The 22,922-nt window shown below is 41.6% G+C and overlaps 1 protein-coding gene across 8 annotated transcripts in view; it reads left to right on the plus strand.

Moving 5' to 3' along the window:
* mark4b (MAP/microtubule affinity-regulating kinase 4b) overlaps nt 1-22,922 on the plus strand; it is a 58,128-nt gene that overhangs the window by 26,004 nt on the left and 9,202 nt on the right. For 2 of the 8 annotated variants that reach the window (XM_020643537.3, XM_065960516.1), the window contains exons 4-16: nt 7,994-8,042; nt 8,356-8,421; nt 9,312-9,382; nt 9,899-9,955; nt 10,349-10,585; nt 10,676-10,795; nt 11,089-11,188; nt 11,328-11,437; nt 12,214-12,397; nt 12,509-12,744; nt 13,405-13,508; nt 18,259-18,537; nt 19,411-19,493. In XM_020643537.3, coding sequence (XP_020499193.1) covers nt 7,994-8,042; nt 8,356-8,421; nt 9,312-9,382; nt 9,899-9,955; nt 10,349-10,585; nt 10,676-10,795; nt 11,089-11,188; nt 11,328-11,437; nt 12,214-12,397; nt 12,509-12,744; nt 13,405-13,508; nt 18,259-18,537; nt 19,411-19,493 — 1,696 coding nt within the window. The remainder of the gene's footprint in view (nt 1-7,993; nt 8,043-8,355; nt 8,422-9,311; nt 9,383-9,898; nt 9,956-10,348; nt 10,586-10,675; nt 10,796-11,088; nt 11,189-11,327; nt 11,438-12,213; nt 12,398-12,508; nt 12,745-13,404; nt 13,509-18,258; nt 18,538-19,410; nt 19,494-22,922) is intronic. The other 6 variants (XM_020643538.3, XM_065960517.1, XM_020643539.3 and 3 more) reach the window with 4 other exon arrangements.

The raw sequence follows: 22,922 nt of genomic DNA on the forward strand, positions 1-22,922 counted from the left end.
ACAAAATGTACTCAATGCAGTCTCTGCAGTTTGATCAGTCTGTTTTAGTCACTACCATTTTTTGTTCCATACATCAGTTAGCATTTGCTTGAGTGCAATGTTTCATCATGCAAAGCACGTGTCCAGCTCACCAACCCTTAATCCTAGTATGTAAGCAGCTGATTAAGATTTGCCTTTGGGTTTTGATTGTCTGAGAGAAGAGTATAGATTTGCAAAAAATTTCTTGCAGAGTTGGAATTACTGTTTTCAGACTTCCATACTCACATTTAAATTCTGCGTTTGAGTTTATGGTGTCAGAAAATTGAAAACTAATTTGTACACTCACTCTCGTTTGAATTGAAATCATACTTAAATGATGTTGATGTCATTTTTTGATGTCTTAACATGTCCTGGCTGTAGCAGCACCACAGTGAAGAGTTTTGTAATGCACTCCTCCCTGCAGTGTGTGTTGTTGGATAATCTACCCTTACTACGCAGGGCCCCATCAAAAGCCCGGTGTTACTTTGGGAACAGGAGAATTTTTGTCGGCTGCTGTCCAATATTGTGTATGTGCACAAAAGAGAAGTGTATGTGTGTGTGCATGCAGGAAAGTGCCTGGGCCACCATCTAATGCTGTGAAGTGTGTTTTTGTCCCTCACTCAGGCCCCACTCAGCCACGGGAGCTGAATTCCAGACAGGCAAACAAAAGGGGGTGACCGAGTCAGGGTGGGGTGGGGGTGTTGTTGGGGCCTTGGCAAAGGAGCAGGAACCCTGAGAAAGACAAGATACAGAGCAGAACCAGAGGACAGACTGTGTGTGTGTGTGTGTCTGTGTGTCTGTGTCTGTGTCTGTGTCTGTGTCTGTGTCTGTGTCTGTGTGTGTGTCTGTGTGTGTAGACCTACATATATGATAAAAGGAGGATCAACTCTTAGCCGACACGGTCTCTGCTCTGCCTTTGTATGCACGTGTAATGCTTTTATCTGCATTGCTATTGTGCAGCATATTGTCCCTGTGTGGCTGTCTGCATAATCATATTGTTGCTGCTGCTGTATGCATTGTTGTTATTGTGTCCGTGTGCAAAAAAGAATAATTAGACAATAAAGGGACAAGAGGGCAGACAGACCGACAGCAGAAGGTTTCCCACAAGTTCATCTTCAAAGCAACGAGAATAGAAGAGTAGAAGAAGAAGTGTTATGATGCCCACACATCCTCCCTCTCTCTCGCCTTCTTCTTCTTTTCTTTATTTAGCCAACATCTTAAAAAACTATATTTAATCCTCCTCCTTATCTAATGAGGCTGAGTCAGGCGTCTTATAATCTGGGTCAAACAGACTATGCAAGGCCTGAATTCAACTCTCGCTATACTCTTCATTAATGATTCAGCTCCTTTCATCCACAGGCCTGAGAGCTCCATTAGTGCTGTACATTAAGAACGCGGAGGGATCGGGAAGGAGGTGTTCATATATATTAGACCTTTTACTCTGTTAATGTTGAAGGGCAGCTTGCCCGGCAACAGGCAACAAAAGGAGAAACGGGGTCAAAAGTCTATTCAAATGCCCCCCCCCCCCTCCCCGGGCGGACAAGCAGAAGAACGGAGGGAAATCCTTGAGTAATGTCGCTCATTAGACAAGTCACAGAACATTGGGCAGGAGTCTGAGCGTTCACTTCATGGCTCGCTGCTTTTAACCCCGCATTGGCATATGCTGCTCACATGGCTCCAAGATGGAAAATGCACGTTTGAAATGTTTCTGACGTAAAATAAAAGATAGCTTTTGCATAACTCAGATATCTCTCGGAGGTGTTTGGGCGGGCGAAATCTTTATACACTCAGATGCAGCGACAGCCTTGAGCTAAAAGGGTGAGAAAATGATTCTTCAAAATACTTAGAACATCTATCCATCCATTATCTACACCAGAGATTCTCAATGGATCTAGCCTAAGGACACACCACTAACTCCTCCATGAATAATTGAGGCTGAAATTTGTGATATTGTTAGTGTCAATAAGATTTATTTCATTAAAAATTGTGCAGCGTGGACGTCAGAGAAAGAAAAGAACAAAACAAAAACTGCTTCATGGACTTTTTGACACAATATTTTTTACAGGCACACCTTCATGAAAACGGCTCTGCGACCAACTTTTGGGTCCCGAACCGCCAATTGAGAACCACTAATCTGTTTCCGTTTGGGGTTGCGGGTGGCTGAAGTTGATCCCAGCTCTCATTGGGCGAAAGGGGGGGTACACACTAGACTGGATGTCAGTCATTTTCAAGAATGAAACATTAAAGATGGAATATGCCAAATGCTTAGGTCTCGTGAAAAATTAAGTCTTGGGTACTTCTCCCATGTTTACCATGAGACTTTGTTCTGACAGTCAGACACACACACACACACACACACACACACACACACACACACACACACACACACACACACACACACACACACACACACACACACACACACAACAGAGGGTTATTCACAAGAAGCACTGTGACGTGGGAGAGGAGAGAAAGGCCTGTGTGTTCAATCAGGCCTCTCATTCTGTCCTTTGTCTTTCACTGTCTTCTCCCCTTTTTTCTGTGAATTTCTCTGGTCTCATGATTGGCTGCAGCTGATAAGGAAGTGTGTTTCTTATTGTGTAGAAGTACTGTAGTGTTTTAGACTGTGTGTCTGGTTGTGGAGATGCTACTGTCTAAATACATCTGCTAGACAAAGCATTATCATTTCCTCATTTCACAATTTCGACATCATTGTTTTCTTTCTGCGACATTTCCTCTATCTCTCTGTCTTACTTTGTGTGTGTGTGTTTGTGTGAGTGTACTTTTGAGCAAAGACTTGGATAAACAGGTCAAATGTCAACAGACTGGCAGGCCAGACACATGAATCAAACCCATGCTTCTCTTCTCCTGAAGTAAGAAAGAGAAATGAGGTGTGGGATGGGAGGCGGGGGAGGACCTTGACGTTGGGTCATTAAGGTGCTTTGTGTAAATCCTCGTCGAAAAGGAGAAGGAGCTCTGACTTAGCAGTTGATTAATAATTCCTGGCAGAGGATTTTAATGCTCCGAAGTTGACTAATGCTGGCTGAAAGGCGAGGGGGGGAGAGGATGAAAGAGAAGGGGGAGAGGGAAGTGAAGGATTCCTCAAAAGGACGACGCACCACCTTTTAGATAATGAAATCTTTTCTGCAACTGAGAAATGCTGCAGCTTAGAAATGTTTATGTTTTGTCCCAAGAGAGCATTCTCCAAATCAAAGAGTTAAATTTAGACTTTTTGTAATACTTTAATACACACAGTTTTTACATATTTTCTTTTATTCTACATTAGGGTTGTCATGTTACCATGATATTTTAACTTAGATCAGATCCTAATATCAATCAAAACGACACAGATACCTGCCGGCAACAAAAGTACAAGTCCTGCACACGATCTAAATTGGACAAAAAGGTTGACAATGTTGCGATACCAAAACATTACCTATGTATTTGTGCTGCTTCAACAGTGCTCTCTCTTTCACACACACCTCAACTTTGATTAAAAAATGACCGAAGATCAGATTTGTTTGTAAAGCTTCGGTACTTATTCATATTATCGATCATTAAAATAACAGAGATTGTATCACTCGTTATCGATAACTATCAAACAATTAGCCAACCTGATTTTCCACAGCTGTCACACAGTGTGCAGAGTGTGTCTGCTTTCATGCATTTGCTGTTCCATAACTTCCTTCAACCCCCCTCCCCTCTGGCCCCAGGGATTAATACCTGGGTTGGCATGGCAACTGTGACGCGGGCTATTGCCATGGGAGAGAAGCAGGAAGAGAGATTGAAAAAAAAAAAAAAAAAAGGAAGGGGGAGAGAGTGAAGTTATTCTGTCAAATCATTGGACCAATGCTGCATCCAGACAGGATGAACAAGCAGACTAAAAGTGTAATAAAAAAAAAAAGGTATTATTGCCTCACAGCACAACATTACAGCTTTGATGAGCTGGAGATTGATTGGACTGCTGATCAATACCGGTGACTCAACAATTTCCTGGCCAGCTGCTGACGTGTCTGCAGTCTGAAGTCTCTCTTTTCATCACAGCGCTGTCTTGGAAACAGTGCCCAGCTGTTATTTCTGTCTCTAAATCTGTAACATCTCCAGAGCCGTGGTGGTCACAGATTGAATTTCTCAGTTATTGGAACAAGTAGTCAGGAACAAGGAGAGAAATGTGGGGAGAGGAAGAGGTGAGAGGGGGGGGGGGGGGGGGGGGGAGCAACAGAGAGGTAAATGAGTGTTTAGGACAGAGGTGAGGGAGGAGAGGCTAAGCCGATAATTCTTCTTAAAGCTCAGATGAACAGCTGATGCATCATGCACTTAATTCAATTACACACACTCCCAAAGGGCCTGCGTGTGTATTTATGACAATGCAGCTTCCTGTTTCCAGAGCCAAAGAATAAAACGGACAAAATAAGAACAGAAGCCCGACAGAGATTGAACTGGTGTTTTTTCAACAGAACATCTGAAATCTTACTTAAGGTTTTTAAAAACGACAGACTTAAATCTGCCTTGTTATCTTTGGAGCTTGTCCTGCTGCAGATACTTGTTTTCAATCTTTCATATCAATGAGTCATGGTGCTTTCACATATGCACACAACTCCTGAAAACTCAATAATTTTCAAACAGCCTGATTGAATCACTCTGAATTTACCCAGAATCTTTCTTGCTAGTCCCCTGGTAAATGTTCTGTGTGAAATCAGGATGAGCTGATGTGAGAACACATCACACACCTGCTAGTGAGCAGAAGGGGGTGGAGCCTATAGACTGTGTGAGTGACCAATGTTATGTTTTTACTGTTTGCCGTCTGTGGCTGATTGAACAGAGAGGCTTGAGTTCAGTGGTCAACTGGGGTGACCTGGTTGTTCTGGTAAGTGCATTGCGTGTGATGGGAGTGTCAGGAGATCAATGATTTTAGAGGCATTGTTCCTGCTGCTGACGGTGAGCATGGTGGGAGGCCTGGACTATTTGATAAAAATATGAACTGTGCTGCTGTTACATAGTTCAGTATAGTCATCATGTATGAAGTTCAATACATTAAAAACAATATTAAAGAATCAAAAATAAACCGGAATAACTATTTTTTCCAACGCTAAACTGACATGAATTAATGTATCTGAGGATAACTGGTAGCTACCTCAGACTTCATCTACTTACATCAAAGAGGCATTAAAGCATCATCATTATACTCGGGCTGCCATCCAATAGATAAAATGTGCACAGGCTGAGTAAGAAAGCATTGTTTATTTTCTTATTTACTGCGATAAAGTCAGACTATTGCAATGTGTATTTTGCAAAAATATTGTGATGATGAAGAAATTTGCATTTAATTTCACAGCAGCCCTAGTGTCAGAAGTTCACACACCCAATCATGGCACAAATCTTTGTTTGTCTGGGTGAACTACAGTGGTCCTTTTCCCTCTGGGCTCATTGAATACCAGGAATCTGTCTCAGGTAACATCAGTGAAAACATGCACACAGACCAGACAGCCATGCACACATCGCCTCGGGCTACTGTAAAGTTATGTCATCATGACAGTGTTGTTACTACGGCTATGAAAAGCAAATTCCTGGCCCATGTGACTCAAAGGAAACTCACATGTTGTTTTGGAAAGCAGGACAACACACTTCATTTTGTTCAGTTTGGTGCTGCTGCCTTCAATGAATGGTTACACACTGCTGCTGCTGCTGTAGATGATAATTCATTATAAAGCCGTGTGTATGTCAGTACTCCTTGTAGTTAAAAGTCATGTTGTGGTAATTTAGAGTGTAGGAACATTTACTTTACTTGATCCTTTCTTCTCTCATGTTGTAGGCCTTTTGATTCTTTTTTGCTGGATTAAAAAATACACACATGCAATAACAGCAGCTACTCCATCAGTCAGTCAATATAACCTCTCCCGGTGTCTTACTCACACCTTCAACACTAAAAGTGAGTTCAGCTCAGTGCAGCTCCTCACATCTGCACAACTGTATCTCAGCATGAAGCAGGCAGCACCCCTTTATTGCTGCACACATGGCAATAAACATTTTATAAAATTGGATCAGGTGTAATCTGAGCGCTGTGCATTGAAGAGTAATTGGATGGCCGCAAATGTTCTTCACTGCTGGAAGATATTCTACCTGAGTGTAAAAGAGAGAGATACTGTACAAGAGTCTTGTTTAAAGCAGGAATTCACTGATGCCCTCTTTTTTTTTTTTTTTTTTAGTCTTGTTGTTGCTGCTCTTCCTCTTTGTCTCCTTCTTTATTTACTTTAACCTTTCTCACTGGTGCGTTATATATATACTCACCGAAACACAAGTTTGCTGAGGAGTTTACGCGGGAATAAATGACAAAACTTAAAAAAGATACTCAAAAAAATCAGTCACTGCGCTGCACCCTCTACCCCTCCTGTCTTACTGTTTTCTTGTCTTTTCCTCCACTCCCCTCAATTCCTGTGCATTGTTAATTTGCCTCGTTTTCTATTTCTGTATTGGTTTCCTGCATACACACACTTACACACACACACACACACACACTCACTCTGCTTTAGTAACACACATTTTGTTCTTTGTCTCTGTCATGCACACTCTTCCAAGTAAAGTCACATTTCCCCTCTCGGGTCAGAATGTCTCACCTTGTCATTAATAGCCAAACCCAAACAACTAATGATGGATGAGTGGCTTCATTGCATTAGTTAAACACTTTACAGAGGCTTAAAAAAAAAAAAACCCTGTGGAAGTAATTGGCAAATCCCCAAGCTGTGATACATTCATTTTTAATGTTGTTATTTTATCCAGTTTTTATAAATTCCTCTGGATAAATCGAGGGTCAATTTGCCGTTATTCCAGCTGATGTTATGTCATAAGTGCCCATCAGCGTGTTCCACTGTGATAGATCCAGTGCTGGCTCGTCCGCTCTGTAATCTTTTAAAATGGAGTTCACAGACGAATACATTACTTTAATTAGACGGAGAGAGAAAGAGAGAGGCACGATGAGGCAGCAGTCTGCAGCTCAGTGATGGATGGGAGTGGAGGCGGTGCACACCCAGGGGAGGAGGCTCCGCTGTCAGCCTAGTACCTATCACGCATCCCCTGGGTGGTCCCAGGTCTAGGGTGCTTGTAGAAATGAGTGGGGGGATGTTCAGGGAGCGGTGTCTATACACCAGTAGGGAAATGAATAAATTGAATAACGAAAGAACAATTAATTTGATGAATGGACGATAAAGCACAAAGACCAAAATGCTTCCTTAAAACCATCTTAGATGTTTTACTCGATCCACACTAGTGCAGCATTATACGTAAATATTAGTCATTTAATTCCACATTTTGATCCTAATTGTATATGCTTTATATTCTGACATGTCAAGATGTTATGATCTTATATAAAGAAATAAGTAACTGTGTACTCTACCATGCTGAGGTTTTATTCAACTTGTGATGTTATCTGTGACAGCTATCATGAAAATAAAAGAACTGATACAGCACTACAATATGTTGTGATCTTTTTGTGTTGACTTTATATTGACTGTAAACATACCAGTGACAAGATAAAATCTGTCTTTTGTTGTCTGCTGTTTGCATTAGATGCTGACTCAGTACAAACAGCAGTTTAAATTCAATGCCTCAGTCCTTTAAACGTATCGTTCTTATCATTCATCTCTGAAATATTTGGTCTACATCAGGGATGGGCCACTTTGATCACGCTTACATCCATTTAATTCTCACTGCCAGAGGGCCAAAAAGTAGGATACAAAAACGATTACAGTCAATTATGACTCAAATTTAACTCAACATACCAGTGATCAAATATTATTATGGACAGGTTTCATGATTTCATGGCAGATTTTGTCACATTTTCTTCGTGTTTCAAATTAATTGATATGTCAAAATTGACCTGAGGACCACGCTGAGGGTTGATGGGAGTTGAATGATATCATTTAGCTTTTAAAAGAGAAATTGTGTCCTGACTTCTTAGTTTTCTCCTTTTTTTTCTCAGCTGTTTCGAGAGGTACGCATCATGAAAACTCTCAACCATCCCAACATTGGTGAGTTATACCTCAGACGACCATCTTTTGTGTGTGTGTGTGTGTGTGTGTGTGTGTGTGTGTGTGTGTGTGTGTGTGTGTGTGTGTGTGTGTGTGTGTGTGTGTGTGTGTGTGTGTGTGTGTGTGTGTGTGTGTGTGTGTGTGTGTGTGTGTGTGTGTGTGTGTGTGTGTGTGTGTGTGTGTGTGTGTGTGTGTGTGTGTGTGTGTGTGTGTGTGTGTGTGTGTGTGTGTGTGTGTGTGTGTGTGTGTGTGTGTGTGTGTGTGTGTGTTGGCCCGGCCTCTGTGCTGAAGTCTCTTCCTTTGTGTCTTGCAGTACAATTGTTTGAGGTGATTGAGACTGACAAGACTCTCTACCTGATTATGGAGTATGCCAGCGGAGGTGAGTGACACATCCACCACTCACGCCAAGTATTCAAAGCCACAAATTACACTGATTACTCTGCCTGAACTATGCACATCAGACACTTAATGCAGGTTATCAAGGTCAGCCCTTTGCCTTCTACACAGAGACAGGGACCTCACTAAGGACAATATGCATCAATCTTTTCTCTTCTTTTCCTCCAAAATCATCCTGCTCTCTGAAGTGTTTTTCTTTCTTCTCTCCACATGATGCCTTAATCTCTCTCTACTTGCTCTTTATGCTTTTTGATCTCTTCTTATGCCTAATAAGGAGGCAGCAGCTTACCAGCTGCTCCCTTGAACTCAACCTTGTAGGTTCAAATTCTTGGCTTTAGTGCACAAATGCACACACAGATATGTATAGAGACTTAGACACAGGAGCTTTTAAACCTTTGAATGTCTGGATTATGATTTACTTTAATGGACTTTAAGATCATTTTAAACAAGCCAGAAAGGACTATCGTACCCTTATATGAGGTTTTAACCCTTTAAAGAATGTTTTAACGTTTGCTCTTTAAAGCGAGAAAACGTACTTATGCAAGCTGAACACAGACCTGATTCTGAGCTCATAAAACCCTGGCAGAGAGTTGTAGATTTTATTACTTTTGAACACACACACGAACACATCCTGAGGGAAAAGACGCTCTGAGTTCACATAAACTTAATACAAATGTTTTTCCTGGAGCTTGAAAACAGCAAAGGTGGTGAGCATCACTGTGTGCAGGAAGAAACCACAACAAAACGATTAAGAACAACCTATCATTTACTGACAGTTTCTAGTCTTGTATAAATGTCAGGTGTCTATTAACCGACTTCCCTGACTGCCTGAACCGCAGCATGTCTTCACACCCTTTTTGTTTTTCCCTCCAGGCGAAGTGTTCGACTACCTCGTGGCTCACGGCAGAATGAAGGAGAAAGAGGCCAGAGCCAAGTTCAGACAGGTCAGTTTAACCTCATACCTGACCTCACCTGTGTGACCGTCCCCGCTCAGCTAATAGCTGCTTTTTATATTTACTGCCTGATGGAAACTTGGAGAAGGGAGGATCACCAAAACAAAGCCTGGTTTATGTGTTACAGGCACTAACCAGCTTGGCCAATATTCTTGATCTGCTAAAATCAGCATGGAGTGACAGCAGCCGAACTCTGTGTTCCCTCAGCGTTGATGATGTGACTTATTGTTTATAGTATCTCTTCAGCTTGTGACAGGGCAGTGTGAGTCTAAAGCAGACTAGTACAGGGATAGTATCAAGTTTTCTACTTTGGTTCAGAGCAAGTAAAACAAACAGAAGGCGTCATTAAATTCAAAATTCATATTGTTACATTAGAGTATAATTGGTGCAGGAGGGCGTGTGAAAAAGGAGCTTTGAGTTTAGCTGCCTGTTATCTTTCAGTACAAACATTAAGTGCAGTTGTGTTCTAATGTTTAATGTCTTTTTTTTTCCTTTCTCACTTCCCAGATTGTCTCAGCGGTGCACTACTGTCATCTGAAGAACATTGTTCACAGAGACTTGAAGGTGATTACTCAATGTTGGAAGAATACAGAATAAGAAGGGTCTCTGAATGTTTTGCATGCCACAAAAAATCAGAGAAAGTGTTCTTCATCTTGCTCATAATCCCTTTAATAAAGACTGTTATAATAATTGAAGTAATATTTGATATGTATGAATCATTTCTTTCTTTAAGTTATATCAATGATTACAAAAGTTGAGTGCATAGAAACCACCAAATGTCTCATCCATTTAACATGCAGTAAAGCATCACTTCCAGTATGTCACTTCTGAAATCTGTTGTGGCCTTCAGCTTTAATTTGCAGGAAGCTTTTTCAGCACTCAGTATTTCAGTAACGCTGCATGATTCCAGTTTTACCTCTTTCCTAACAGTCTGACTCTCTGTGTTGATGCATGCAGGCAGAGAATCTACTGTTAGACGCTGACGCCAACATCAAAATAGCCGACTTTGGCTTCAGTAATGAGTTCTCTGCGGGCAGTAAACTGGACACATTCTGCGGCTCCCCTCCGTACGCGGCCCCAGAGCTGTTCCAGGGGAAGAAGTACGACGGTCCAGAGGTGGACATCTGGAGCCTGGGGGTCATCTTGTACACGCTGGTCAGCGGGTCCCTGCCCTTTGACGGACAGAACTTAAAGGTGACATGGAGGCTACAAAAGACATCAAACTAATCTTTTATGATTCCCTGCGGCAGAAACTCACCAAACATAAATGTGTGTTGTGTTCAGGAGCTGCGGGAGCGTGTTTTAAGGGGGAAGTATCGTGTGCCCTTCTACATGTCTACAGACTGTGAGGGAATCCTGCGCCGCTTCCTGGTTCTCAACCCTACCAAGCGATGCTCACTGGAGGTGAGAAGGAAGCATGACAAGAACATGAAGACGAGGGTCAAACAGCCCGTTCTTACTCATGTTCATAGTGACCACAGTGATGTCAGCTGCACAATGCAATCTGTTTGATAATTAAACATTCATGGTGTTTATGTTAGAGAGAACACATAACAGTTAGAATATAAAGTAAAGGATGAACATGAACAGAAAAGTTACAACTTGTATTTGTGGATTACTAAAATTAAAATGGATTTCTCTGTCTTTACTATGATGATGTAGTTAAATTGCTCTTTCTCTTCTTTTCTCTCCGCCAGCAAATAATGAAAGATAAGTGGATGAATGTTGGCTATGACGGCGAGGAGCTGAAGCCCCACTCAGAGCCGGTGGAGGACTTAAACGATACTAGCCGCATCGGTGAGAAAATTATACCTTATTAAGGGGGAAGCTTTTGTTCCTTTATGCTAACATTATTGTGGAGAATGTCACCCTGCTTTCCTGTAAGATAATCGACAATTTAAGAAATGTCATTCATTTAAATTTTCTCCAACTCCAGATGTTATGGTCGGGATGGGCTTCACCAGAGATGAAGTCCGAGATTCACTGGTCAGTCAAAAGTATAATGAGGTCACTGCCACTTACCTGCTGCTGGGACGCAAAAATGAGGTGAGGTCAAAGGTGATGGTTAACCTTTTGTTTTGTGTGTCATCCTCTGTATTAAGCAGCGGTGTAGGAGGTGTTGTTTTTGTCCACAGAAAGGCACGCCTCAGTGTCGGAGATTGTCAGATACAGAATGGAGGGACTGTCTTTTGTGTTTTCAGCAGATTAAAAGTCTAATCTTAGATTGTTTATAACTCTTCTTTGTGGATCATTCTTTTATAAGCACAGTCAGAAACAGACAAAACATTTAAAAACAAAAGGATCCATCCTTCTGTTTCAAGAAGTCGTTTTCCTAGTTTGACAAGTTTGAGACATGAATTCAACCGGATCTTCTTTCAGTATTAACTGCACTAGACTAGCTTGGTCTAGGTTCTGACCCTGGGTGGTTGCTTCAAATAAACAACCTTATAGATGCTTAAATCCAGTCTTATTCTAAATGTAATGCTAAATCCAGAACACACTTTGCATGCTGTCTGTTTTTATGGATCTCCCAGGAGGAAAAACATGAAAACTGTCTTCCTGCCTGATGATTTCCATCGCATTAAGCAAAGTCCAAAATCTGCAGTTTCTGCTCAGCTGTGTTGCTCTATGCGGCTATTTCTCCATGTGGTGTTTGTAAGCCTACTAGCTTGCAGGGTGATGGAGGCGGCAGCACTTAAGGTCATAACTAATGTGTGTAGGACACAGCCAACTTTTTAGATGACAGGAAAGTATTAAAGTTGCATCTTAGACACTGAAATTTACAGAACATCCTTTTTCTTCTTTCTGTGTTTGTCTGTCAGACGGACGGCAGTGAATCTCGGACGGGCAGCAGTCTGAGTCTAGCCCGAGTCCGACCCAGCGCCATGACCAACGGGACCAGCAAACACACCACCTCATCATCCGCTGCCACTTCTTCCTCCTCTGGCCACAAGACACAGCGCAGTGCCTCCACTTACCACCGCCAGAGACGACACTCTGACTTCTGTAAGTCCAAACTCTGAGATCAGCGGCACACTGGGTTTCTTTTTGCATGTCTTCGTATCAAATGGTTACAGAAATCTTCCCTCACTGATAGTGTTCTTCTGCATCTCTCAGGTGGTCCAGCAGTCCCAGGGTCAACGCATCCAAAGCGGAGTCCCAGTGGTACGGCTGAAGGGGCGGGGCTTAAGGAGGAGCGGACGTCTATACGGAAGCCGAGCACAAACCCTGTGGGATCCCGTAGCATCCCGACCCCGTCTAGTCCCATGGTCAGCTCTGCTCACAACCCAAATAAAGCCGAGATACCTGACCGGCGCAAGGAAGCTAACTCAACCACGGTACAGAAACATTTAGTGAGTGTCCATGGTAACCAATCCTTACATCTCATACCTCATCAATACATCATCATGTGCAGATGGCAGAATCCTCTGAGTCATTCTAATCCCATTTCCTCAGATTACAGCATGTTGAGGCTGCTCTGACACAGATATTATAGAGACTGACTTCACAGTTTAGGGAAGAGTTGAGTAGTAAGTCACATACATACCTTGAGATGAATAACAAAGTGCAGATTTGCCCACCAGGGGGGTAATATGCAGATTATGGTTGTACAGTAAGATTAGCATGACAGAGAGATGTGGAGAGTTTCAACAATGTTGAGAGTTGAAGACTGCAGCCGGATTAACCTGAGATTAACTCTTTAATGTTCTACACAGTGGAGCGTAAGACGGTCTGAGGTCAAACACTGAAGGAAAAGGGGGCAGGGGAGTCTACTGGTTTTATTTTAACCTGGTTGGAGAACTGAGCGGAGGAGGTTTAAACAATACAGAAACATAACATTTTGAGGCATAGAAAAGAACAGTAAATGGCCCTAAATATTCTCCCTACATTGTGTTTTGTGGTGAACACATTCTCCTCTCACATGGTGTTAACAAAGATCATCAACAGCAGAAATTTTTGTCAGAAGTTATTTCAGTAAAGTCATGGGATGTTTTTTTGGTTTCTTTTCAAAGAATAATATCCCTGCTAGTGCCATGACCCGGAGGAACACGTATGTGTGTACGGACCGAACCAACACTGAAAGAAACTCACTGCTGCAAAACGGCAAAGAAAACAGGTGAGAGGCACCGTGTGTGTGTTTAACTGACATTGTGATTTTTCTTACTTTATTTGTGGAAATTTTGACCTCAGCCAGACGGCATGGAGAAAAGGCAGAGATACAGAAAGTCACCTCCTCTTGTATCTAAACTCCCTGAGGGACCTCAAAGGTTAAAGGTAGAGACCTTACACTGTAGAAGAGAATGGGAAGACTCCGGTTTGTTTCAACAGAAAGCCTTAAACCTGCAATTCCTCTACTAACCAGTAGGGGATAACTCCACTTGTTGAAAAATGAAAAAGTTTGATTGTAAATCCACTAGGAATGACTCTTCTGATGAGTTGATTTTTAATCTTGGTAAACATTTTGCTAATGTGTTTGTGGTTTCCATTTCTTGTTTAAAGTCTTCAATACATGCTGATGATTATTTTATAAGTTAAAGTCCCAATTGTGGTCCAATTGACGGTAAAGCGCAAGCAGGGTATGCAAGGCAAGGCAAGGCAAGTTTATTTATGTCGCACATTTCAACAACAAGGCAATTCAAAGTGCTTCACACAAAACATCAGAAAGCATCATGACAGAGGAAAGAAAAGAAACATTAAAATAGAAAGTTTAAAAATGACCACAAGTAATTTTTGTTTCCTCAGATTTCTAGTTACCTTTAAACACGAAGAAGTCCCTGTCCTTTAAGTAGGATTCAAACCAGTTTAGTGCTGTGCCAGAAACTCCCACCAAGTTTTCCAATCGGTCGAGTAATATATTGTGGTCAACTGTGTCGAACGCAGCACTGAGATCAAGTAAAACTAAGACTGAGGTTCTGCCAGTTGTGCAACTATGCTTCAGGATTTGGCTCCCTGTGATTATAAAGGCTCTACCATAGAACCCTGTCAACCAGGACAGAGGTGTACCAGTGACTATCCACACTCTCATCTCAAATGTCCACTCAAAACAAGTACAGATTTATGGTTTGGATCAGCATATGGGTTGATCTGAAGAAACTTGACTCAGTTTGATGGTGAGGGTTGTCTTTAAAACAGGCAGGATGTAACTGTTGGTTATTTAATGTCAGTGCAGGGAGGTGGAATAAATGACACTATGGAACTTGAATTAACCTGAAGTGGTGTCATGTAACATATTTTATTCTGGTAAATTCATCTTGAATAGAGACTGGTTCCACTGGTACAGCTTGTCTCTTTCTGCACAGAGCTCAGAGGGTGTTTGGCCCGGGGTGTTAGTCTCACATACAGTTTGTCTCTTCAAGAGGAGATAAAGGGCTTACACTGTGCATGAGTGGTTTTGTCTGTGTGTGTGTGTGTGTGTGTGTGTGTGTGTGTGTGTGTGTGTGTGTGTGTGTGTGTGTGTGTGTGTGTGTGTGTGTTGTGTGTGTTTTATGTACCAGTGTGGATTGTCTGTTGTTGTGACAGATGGTTGTCTGCACGTCAGTCTCAGAGTCACTTCACTTCTTCATCTCCTCTCTCTCCATCCTCCTCTATCCCCAATAATCACTCTCTCACTTTCTCTCTTTTATTCCGGCTGACCTGTTTTCCACCCCTCTCTCTCTCTCTCTCTCTCTCTCTCTCTCTCTCTCTCTCTCCTTGTCTCTCTCTCTCTCTCTCTCTCTCTCTCTCTCTCTCTCTCTCTCTCTCTCTCTCTTTTATCAATCTGTGATGTTTACTCTCAGTTGGAGAGCCAGAAAGTCTCTGTGGGTTGCCTGAACTTGAGTTAATGTTTCCTGTTCAGAGTTGTACGCTGAAGTCAGGCAAAGGGTGAATCAAATATAACAAGTTTAAAAATCTAATCTTTCACTTAAAGCAATACAAACACTATGGTTAAATGGATAAACAAATACATATATTTGTATTTAGTAGATGTAAAAGGAATAAAAAGATTGACAGAGCAGCCTCACATTGAGCCTTTATTCTCTGGTGCAGCTCCATTTGGTGATGTCACAGGTGGTGCTGAGGGATATTGAAATTGGAGCAGGGAGTGACAGGTGAAGGGGGGGGTGACAGGATGAGGACGGGATGGGACAGGAGGAGGGGGAAAGAGGAGGTAAGCGGGAGAGCTGCAGGATAAAGTGATGACTGGCATTGTGCCCACGTGAGCTGCGGATCGGCTCGGAGGCCTTGTCAATGTGAATCCATGCCAGAGTGGTTGATGAATCCAACACGTGTGCATCACACACACACACACACACAGTCACATTATGTTGACTAAAGTACAGCAGCATGTGTGTGTGTGTGTGTATAATTAATCTTATGTTGTTTATAAAACATAGAGCTCCTTATGTTACTGTGAGTATGAACACTGACACTAATCTATGATGACACTGGAAGCTGAGTGAACTCGTGCCAAGACTCGCAGATGTAAAGACACATCCTGAAGGACAGATTCATGTCGGTGGGCCAACTTATCTTATTATAACTTCCTGTTACTGGAATAACTTAAGTGCACTTATTGAAGATTACATTTTAATATAGTTACCTGTGATTTTATCTACATAACTTTAAAAGCTTTATATGTGATTTTTTGATCCAGCAGATGTCGCCCTTGAGCACCAGCATGAAACCAAAACAACTCGCGCTGCATTGTTGTGTTAGCATGCTAATGCTAGCGATCTTTATTATGCTGGTATCTTCACCCTGCATGTAAATTTACCTGAAATGAGCGTGATCTAGAAACACAGTTAAGCAGTAAGTACAGTATGTTATTCTTCTTTTCTCTAGTCCCTCAATTAAACAACTTTTATACGTGAGGGGAGGAGTCAGCCGGCCGTCCTGGCGATGTAAACAAAGTGAAGATAGGACTCTGAAAACTCTGAAAACATCACAGACAGTGGGACTCAGGTGTTACACCCATTGTAGACAGTCATGACTCACAGAGTTATTTTCAGAGGATAAACTTGATTTCTATTATATTTAAGTGTGAAAAATCACATATAAAGACTTTAAACTCTGTTATTCATATACACATCATCATCATCAAACATCATTATTGACAGACTCAGGTGTCCATACAGACATAAAACACGAGGTCAAATCACCACCAATACAAACAGAATGAACAATTATTTAGTAGTCATAGTTGTGAAAATTGTTCTTCAGCTCAAAATGAAATAAAAAGTTGGCATATGAGCAGAGGTTTACAAAGATTACTTTAAAAAAATGTCCTGAATCTTATTACTCAACTTCCAAGCATTGCGCTGCATCAGAAGAAACATTTGAAACAGAAGTCTTGAAAACTGTCTGAGTGATTCAGTGAATAACATCAGTGGTGGCTCTCCTCCATTCTAAGTTATTCTCAGTGTGTCAGCACCAATTCAACCTTTATCTCCTTCATTCTCCTCCTCACTATTCTTCAGTCTTTAACACAATCCTCTCCACTTTCTCCCTCTCCCTCCTCCCTCAGTCCCCGGTGTGCACCCCTGCAGTGAGCTGCAGTAGGTAGCTGGTTCACATGGACGTTAAACGATTTGGCTGTGCAGCGGCTGTGCTTCAACTTAACCAGTCTAATGGTCATGCCCTACTTCAGCCCTGTGTGTGTGGGTGTTATCTAGAGCGTTATGAAAAGCAGCCTTGGGCCACCAGCCAGCAAGAGAGTCAGGGGATGAGAGGTGTGTGTGTGTGTGTGTGTGTGTGTGTGTGTGTGTGTGTGTGTGTGCGTGTGTGTAGGTGTGACAAAGCAGGGAGCTGAATGAGAGGTACAGTAAGGGGAAGGCATAAAAATCTGAATGGTCCAGTTGGGAGAGTGAATTTCAAGTCTCAACAAAAAAAAAATTCAAGTTTCAAAAGCAGCTTGCTCTCTTATCTTTGCCTCCAGGAAAGGAAAGAAAACATTCTTAATAATCCCAAGCTCATTAAAAACTATTTGCAACCAGGGTTTGTGCTACAGGAGTAATGATGACATCATGCCACTTCAGCCAACAAAAACACTCATTTAACTTAATGATAAAACATCAAAGATCCCTCAGGTGGGTTCAGTCCACTATGGATCAGATTCTTGTGTCTGTTTGAAACAGATACACACGGTTATGGAAGTTCAGTCCTCGCTGTTTCTGCTGTGCACTCCTGATACTCAGCTCAACTCAACTTTAACTTTAAACACAACATAGTTGATCCAAAGTGCTGAACATTGCAGAAACAGAGCATTAGAAAGTAACAGACAAGAACAATAACAATAAAAAAAAAAGAAAAGAACAAGCGACAGTTAATTCCAGTGTAACACAAGAATAACAGAGCTCTGGGTTTTTGTGCTTGATGGGTAACTGAAGATTAAAGGCAATTGAGGAAGAATATGTCTTAAGAGACACTGCAGACAGCAGCAAATGCCAAAGGAGTAACTGAGCTGACAGTCATGACATTTTGTATGATTTTACAACATCAAATAACTAATTGATAAGAAAATTCTCAGGAAAAATTTGATTTAAACAAGTAGCATGATGATATCTATCATGACAAAACCATATGTGAGAAAAATGCGTCTGACGTGCAGTCTGATTTTTCAGTTTGATCCATGTCCCAGGTGTGTTAACATGAGCCCTTTTTGTGGTCCTATCATTTTCTAAAAACAATTAAAAAAAATGTATTGCACAAGATTCCCAGGTTCTGCTTATAATCATACGCAATTAAAATGAGGTAAATATGTCTCTAGTCCAAAGTGTTAAAACTAATCATGTGATGCTTTAGCAAAGTGCAAAAGCTCCTAAAATGTAACAAACCTGAGATGATTTTAGCAGCCACTAACTAGATTTTCTTTCTCCTCCTTCCTCCAGTTCCATATCCCACCGCCTCCCCCCTGCTTCGCCCTCAACCCACAGCATAGGTGGTGCCTCTGGCGTCTCCTCCACGTCCTCCACGCCCTCCTCCCGCCTCTCCCGGGGCACCACGGTGAGGAGCACTTTCCACGGCGGGCAGATCAGAGACCGCCGGCCTCCCTCCCACGCTCCCCCAGCCTCCCCTACACTGTCTCATGACTCCAGCCCGCTACCCCACGCCAGGACTCGGGCCACAACCAACCTGCTTAGCAAACTCACCTCCAAGCTGACCCGCAGGTAAGGGGAGAAGCTGGGAGAAGGACTTTTGACTCCGCTGATTGTTTAGCCTTAAAGAGGAGACGTTTAGCTTTAGTTTTAGAAGATGTGATTATAAAAACAGAAGAGAACGATTGTATGTGTTTGATGATAACTGCTGATGTGGTGAAGCTGACTGCCTGTATGTTTTCTTTTTTTGGCTTTGTAATTGGACAGAAATAAAAACCTGTACATGAAGATCACTGAGCTAACCTTGCTGCCTCTCACCGTCTCTTCCTTAACCAGCACTAACCAGCCTTCTTTCTCTAACAACACATCTTTACAGGCTTTAGAAGTTGTCCTCCTTGATGTCAAACCTGGGTCTAATAGAGTTTCAACATTAATCCACTGCTCACTAAAACTCTCCAGTTAATCATCAGAGCAGAGAGTTATATTACATGTACTTTAGGAAAGCTTTAGCATTAGTAATATTGTGTGAAACTACTGATTACCCCGAAATAATTGATGACCTATTTGACCCAGGTCTGCTGCTCAGGGGGGCAGACTGTACGTCGTTCACTGTTGATTTATCTCTGCTGCTTATTGTTGCTTTTATCTGTTGGTTTGTTTCACCTTTTTGCTTTTCCTTACCAGTCACCTGCCGTTCTTCTACCCTCCTTTCTCCAGAACTACAGAACATAAAGTTTAATTTGTTCTTCTCTGCCTCCTCTACCTGTGCTTTTTTTTTTTTTACTGTCATCTCCACGTTGTCTTCCCCCCCTCCTTTTTTTTTTTTTACTTGCCTTCTCTTCCATTCGATGTCTCTCTTGACTCTCTGCTGTAAATTTCTTTCCTTTATTTTCCATTCGTCTCATCCTCTCTTCATCTCCTTCTCTTCTTCCTCTCTTCTCCTAGGGTCACTCTTGACCCTTCTAAACGTCAGAGCTCAAACAAGTCCATGTCGGGCTGCACCCTCCCACAGGGGACAAAAACAGTTAGTAAGTCTTCCTTTCCCATGTTTTCTGGCTGCTTTCTGTCTGTCTGACTTGTCTGCCTGCTTGCCAGTGCTCTGTCGTCCCCCTCTCTACTTGTCATGATGTCTGCCAGGTTAGAGTTCAGTTATGCAAACGTTTGTCTGAAGTAAAGCGTCTCTCCAGGCCGTGTTCATGGTGAGTTTAAAAACAGGGTTCTGTCTCCATGTATCACCTCAGCCTTACTCTCTACAAGTACAAGTTAATTCTCCATTTTTCACATGAAATTTGGATCCCTGTGGAACTATCTTCAAACACTCAAGATGAGAGCGAGGTTTTCTTAGGGGGGCGTATAAAATGAGGTTGTCTAAATTTGGGAAACTTCAATACTTCTCGATCCTTTTCAATATCACTTGTTTGGAAATGATTCAATCTGAGACATTTTAATAATCGATGGTATCAAAGAGTACCAAAGCTTTAAGAAAACTAAAAAACCTTCAGTCATAGTTTCAACCAAAAGCTGCAACGAGAGAGAGAGAGGAACAGAGCATTGATTTAATTACGATATGATACACTTTGAGTCCAAGAAAAATTTCCCCATGGGGACAACAAAGTGCTGCCAAACGTTTACCTGCTTCCACTAATGAAAAAACAAAATACAAAACACATCAACATGTAAACAGAGATGCAAATACTAATGCAAAACAACACAACACATATTGCACATTGCCCAAATTGCAGAAATACATCGAACATTTGTGTCTGTGCGACTGAGACCATGTGCAGGAATTTTCCTCCGGTTCTTGGTAATTTAAAAACAAGGATTGACCTCAAGTAGGGTCCTTGAACTTTGATTCTTTCTGCTGTGGTGTCCAAACAGGTATTAAAAATGTTAGATTGTTACAAGTATCTTATCTAAGTATAAAATTCTGATATTGTGACAACCCTCGTATAAATCAAACTATCAAAGTGCATGCCCTAATCTCTTTCTCCCTGGTTTCGGACTCTGTCCACTGTCTTATCTCTCTAATAAAGGCCCAAAAAGCCCAAAAATAAATGGGCCAGAACGACTACAAGGACTTCAATCTATATTTGTTGTTGTGATGTCAAAACAGGTCTCAATGTCATTTGATGTTTAAAACTATTTACTAAAAAGAGTGGTATAATAACAAATCGTTATTTGTTAACGCTCAGCTTTAGCAGTTCAGACTAACCCGTGCCACAAGGTCGACTCTGTAAACACAAATTCAAACTTTCTGTCTCCACTAACTGACAAAGGAGGAATAGGTTCAGAAGGTCCAAACAATAAAGTGTCTTTACAGAAACAAAGACTGAGGTTTAATTAAGACTCAGGACGTTCAGCCGTCTTATATCCATAAAATCCAGAAACCTCCCCCGAGTCCCCGAGCCTGTGGACAATAAACATTCCTTTAAACAGTTTGTTTCTATGACTAAATCTCTAATCAGCTGCTGCCTGCCTGAATGTCTGTCTGTCTGTCTGTCTGGACTGCTTGCCTCTCTGCTGGCCGGGCTTTGCTCTGTAGCTCCCACTAGAGGCTGTCGGTGGCACTGCACAATTACCTGCTTCCAAAACAAAAAAAACAGTGCTGGATTTCTGGAACAATAAGGGGTGGATTTGGTGGTAATTTGATTTGAAGCTGGCTGGTTTCATGTTTGTCTTTATAGCTGGATCAAAGATTGAACTTAAGCGTTAGACATACGAGACCAGTAAGTTAATTTAGGTAAAAATCCAGTTTGACTCAAACAGAGAAACTCAGAATCCCTGTGAAAAAATGTGTGTGTGTGTGTCCTCTTGAGTATGTGAGTTTATTGCATCTCCACTGTACTCGTGTGAGTCATGTAATCAACACCATATGTTTGTCCATGCTGTTAACAAATCAACGGGTCTGCAGCAGGGCTGAGGGATCTCTGAGCAGAGGACAGACAGGAAAGAGGAGGAGGGAAGGATAGGAGGTGGGAGGGGAGGTGTTTGGATGTTTTCTACAACAGGATAGGGAGTGAAGGATTCAGAGGAGTTCTGGTAATGAAGCCTTTATCACTTGTTTAGTTGATCATCATTGCAGCACATTTTTAAATATCAGGTTGCATTTTGTTCAGACTTTTAAATAATCACAAGTAGATTTAGTTCTTCTAGTCGGTCTTTCCCTTTCTGACTTTCTAGAGGAAGCCGTCTGAAGTGTAACTAAAGGAAACCTGTGCTTAAAGAGGTGTAAGAGCGCCGTTTTCTTTAACTTATTAGAACCATCTCAGTCAAAGTTTCTGCTAACATCCAGGGTTAAAAGTCCTTTTGAAGAGTTAAGATCATTCAGAACTGAGATGTTAGCAGCTTGAATGATTGTGAAGACTGAAAAAAGTTAAAAATAATACTTCACCATATTATAATTTCTTTTTTCAGTAGCTTTTATATACCCAGGTTATTCCTCCCTTTATCTGTCAATATATCGTTTTTAATATGTAATGTTTAAATGGTTTGAATGTCAAAATAGTTTAAAAGCCTCTGTAAGTGGAACGAGCCAAATCGTGTTTTTGTCAGAACAATCCAATAAATGTTCATTTTTACATTTTGTAGATGTTGAAAGAAACCAGAATAGTTCACATTTGAGGAGCTGGGATCAGAGATTATGTTCTCCTCAGTCGTTTATTCAAGAAATGAGATCAGGATAGTTCCTCCCACATTTGGAGAAAGGATATTGTCTTAATGAGTGAGGCAGGTGAACTTTATTCTAATCAGAATAATAATGACGTTTATTTGTATTGCACTTATAAGAAACAACATTTTAAAGTTCTTAACCTAACATAAAAACCCAAATTGAAAAACACAATAATGAAGTATTCAAAGAAGAAGGCATGTTGAGTATGTTTTCAGTGTTTTATGTTGGCAATAACACAAAGAAGTCACAGGATTAAAAAAAAAACGATGCACCCTTAAATGATCTTTCCTTCCAAACTAAAAATTCACGTCTGGGTCCATAATGTGCAAATGTGTAGCCAGAGTTTAGTCTGCATCATTTCAACTTCAAACCTGTGACATTTAAAGTGCACAGCATGTGTATGACCCCTCCCCAGCAGCAGATTGTTGTAAGAAAGCCTGCACCAGTCATCCCGACTGACCGAGCGAGCGTCACTGTCGTTTTAAATCAGGATTAGTTATGTAACCAGGATTTATCCTTCTCTTCTCAGCAAGTCCCTCAAGATACAAGCAGATTGTCCTGTTACACTGCCGCCAGCTGCTCTGTCTGTCTCCTGCTCTCCCTCACTTTCTGCTCTTCTCTCTCTCTCTTGTTCCCTCACTTTCTGCTCTTCTCTCTCTCTCTCGTTCTCTCACTTTCTGCTCTTCTCTCTCTCTCTCGTTCCCTCACTTTCTGCTCTTCTCTCTCTCTCTCGTTCCCTCACTTTCTGCTCTTCTCTCTCTCTCAGCTCGCAGCCTCAATACAG

Source organism: Labrus bergylta, chromosome 11 (assembly GCF_963930695.1).
Source record: "Labrus bergylta chromosome 11, fLabBer1.1, whole genome shotgun sequence".
NCBI lineage: Eukaryota > Metazoa > Chordata > Actinopteri > Labriformes > Labridae > Labrus > Labrus bergylta.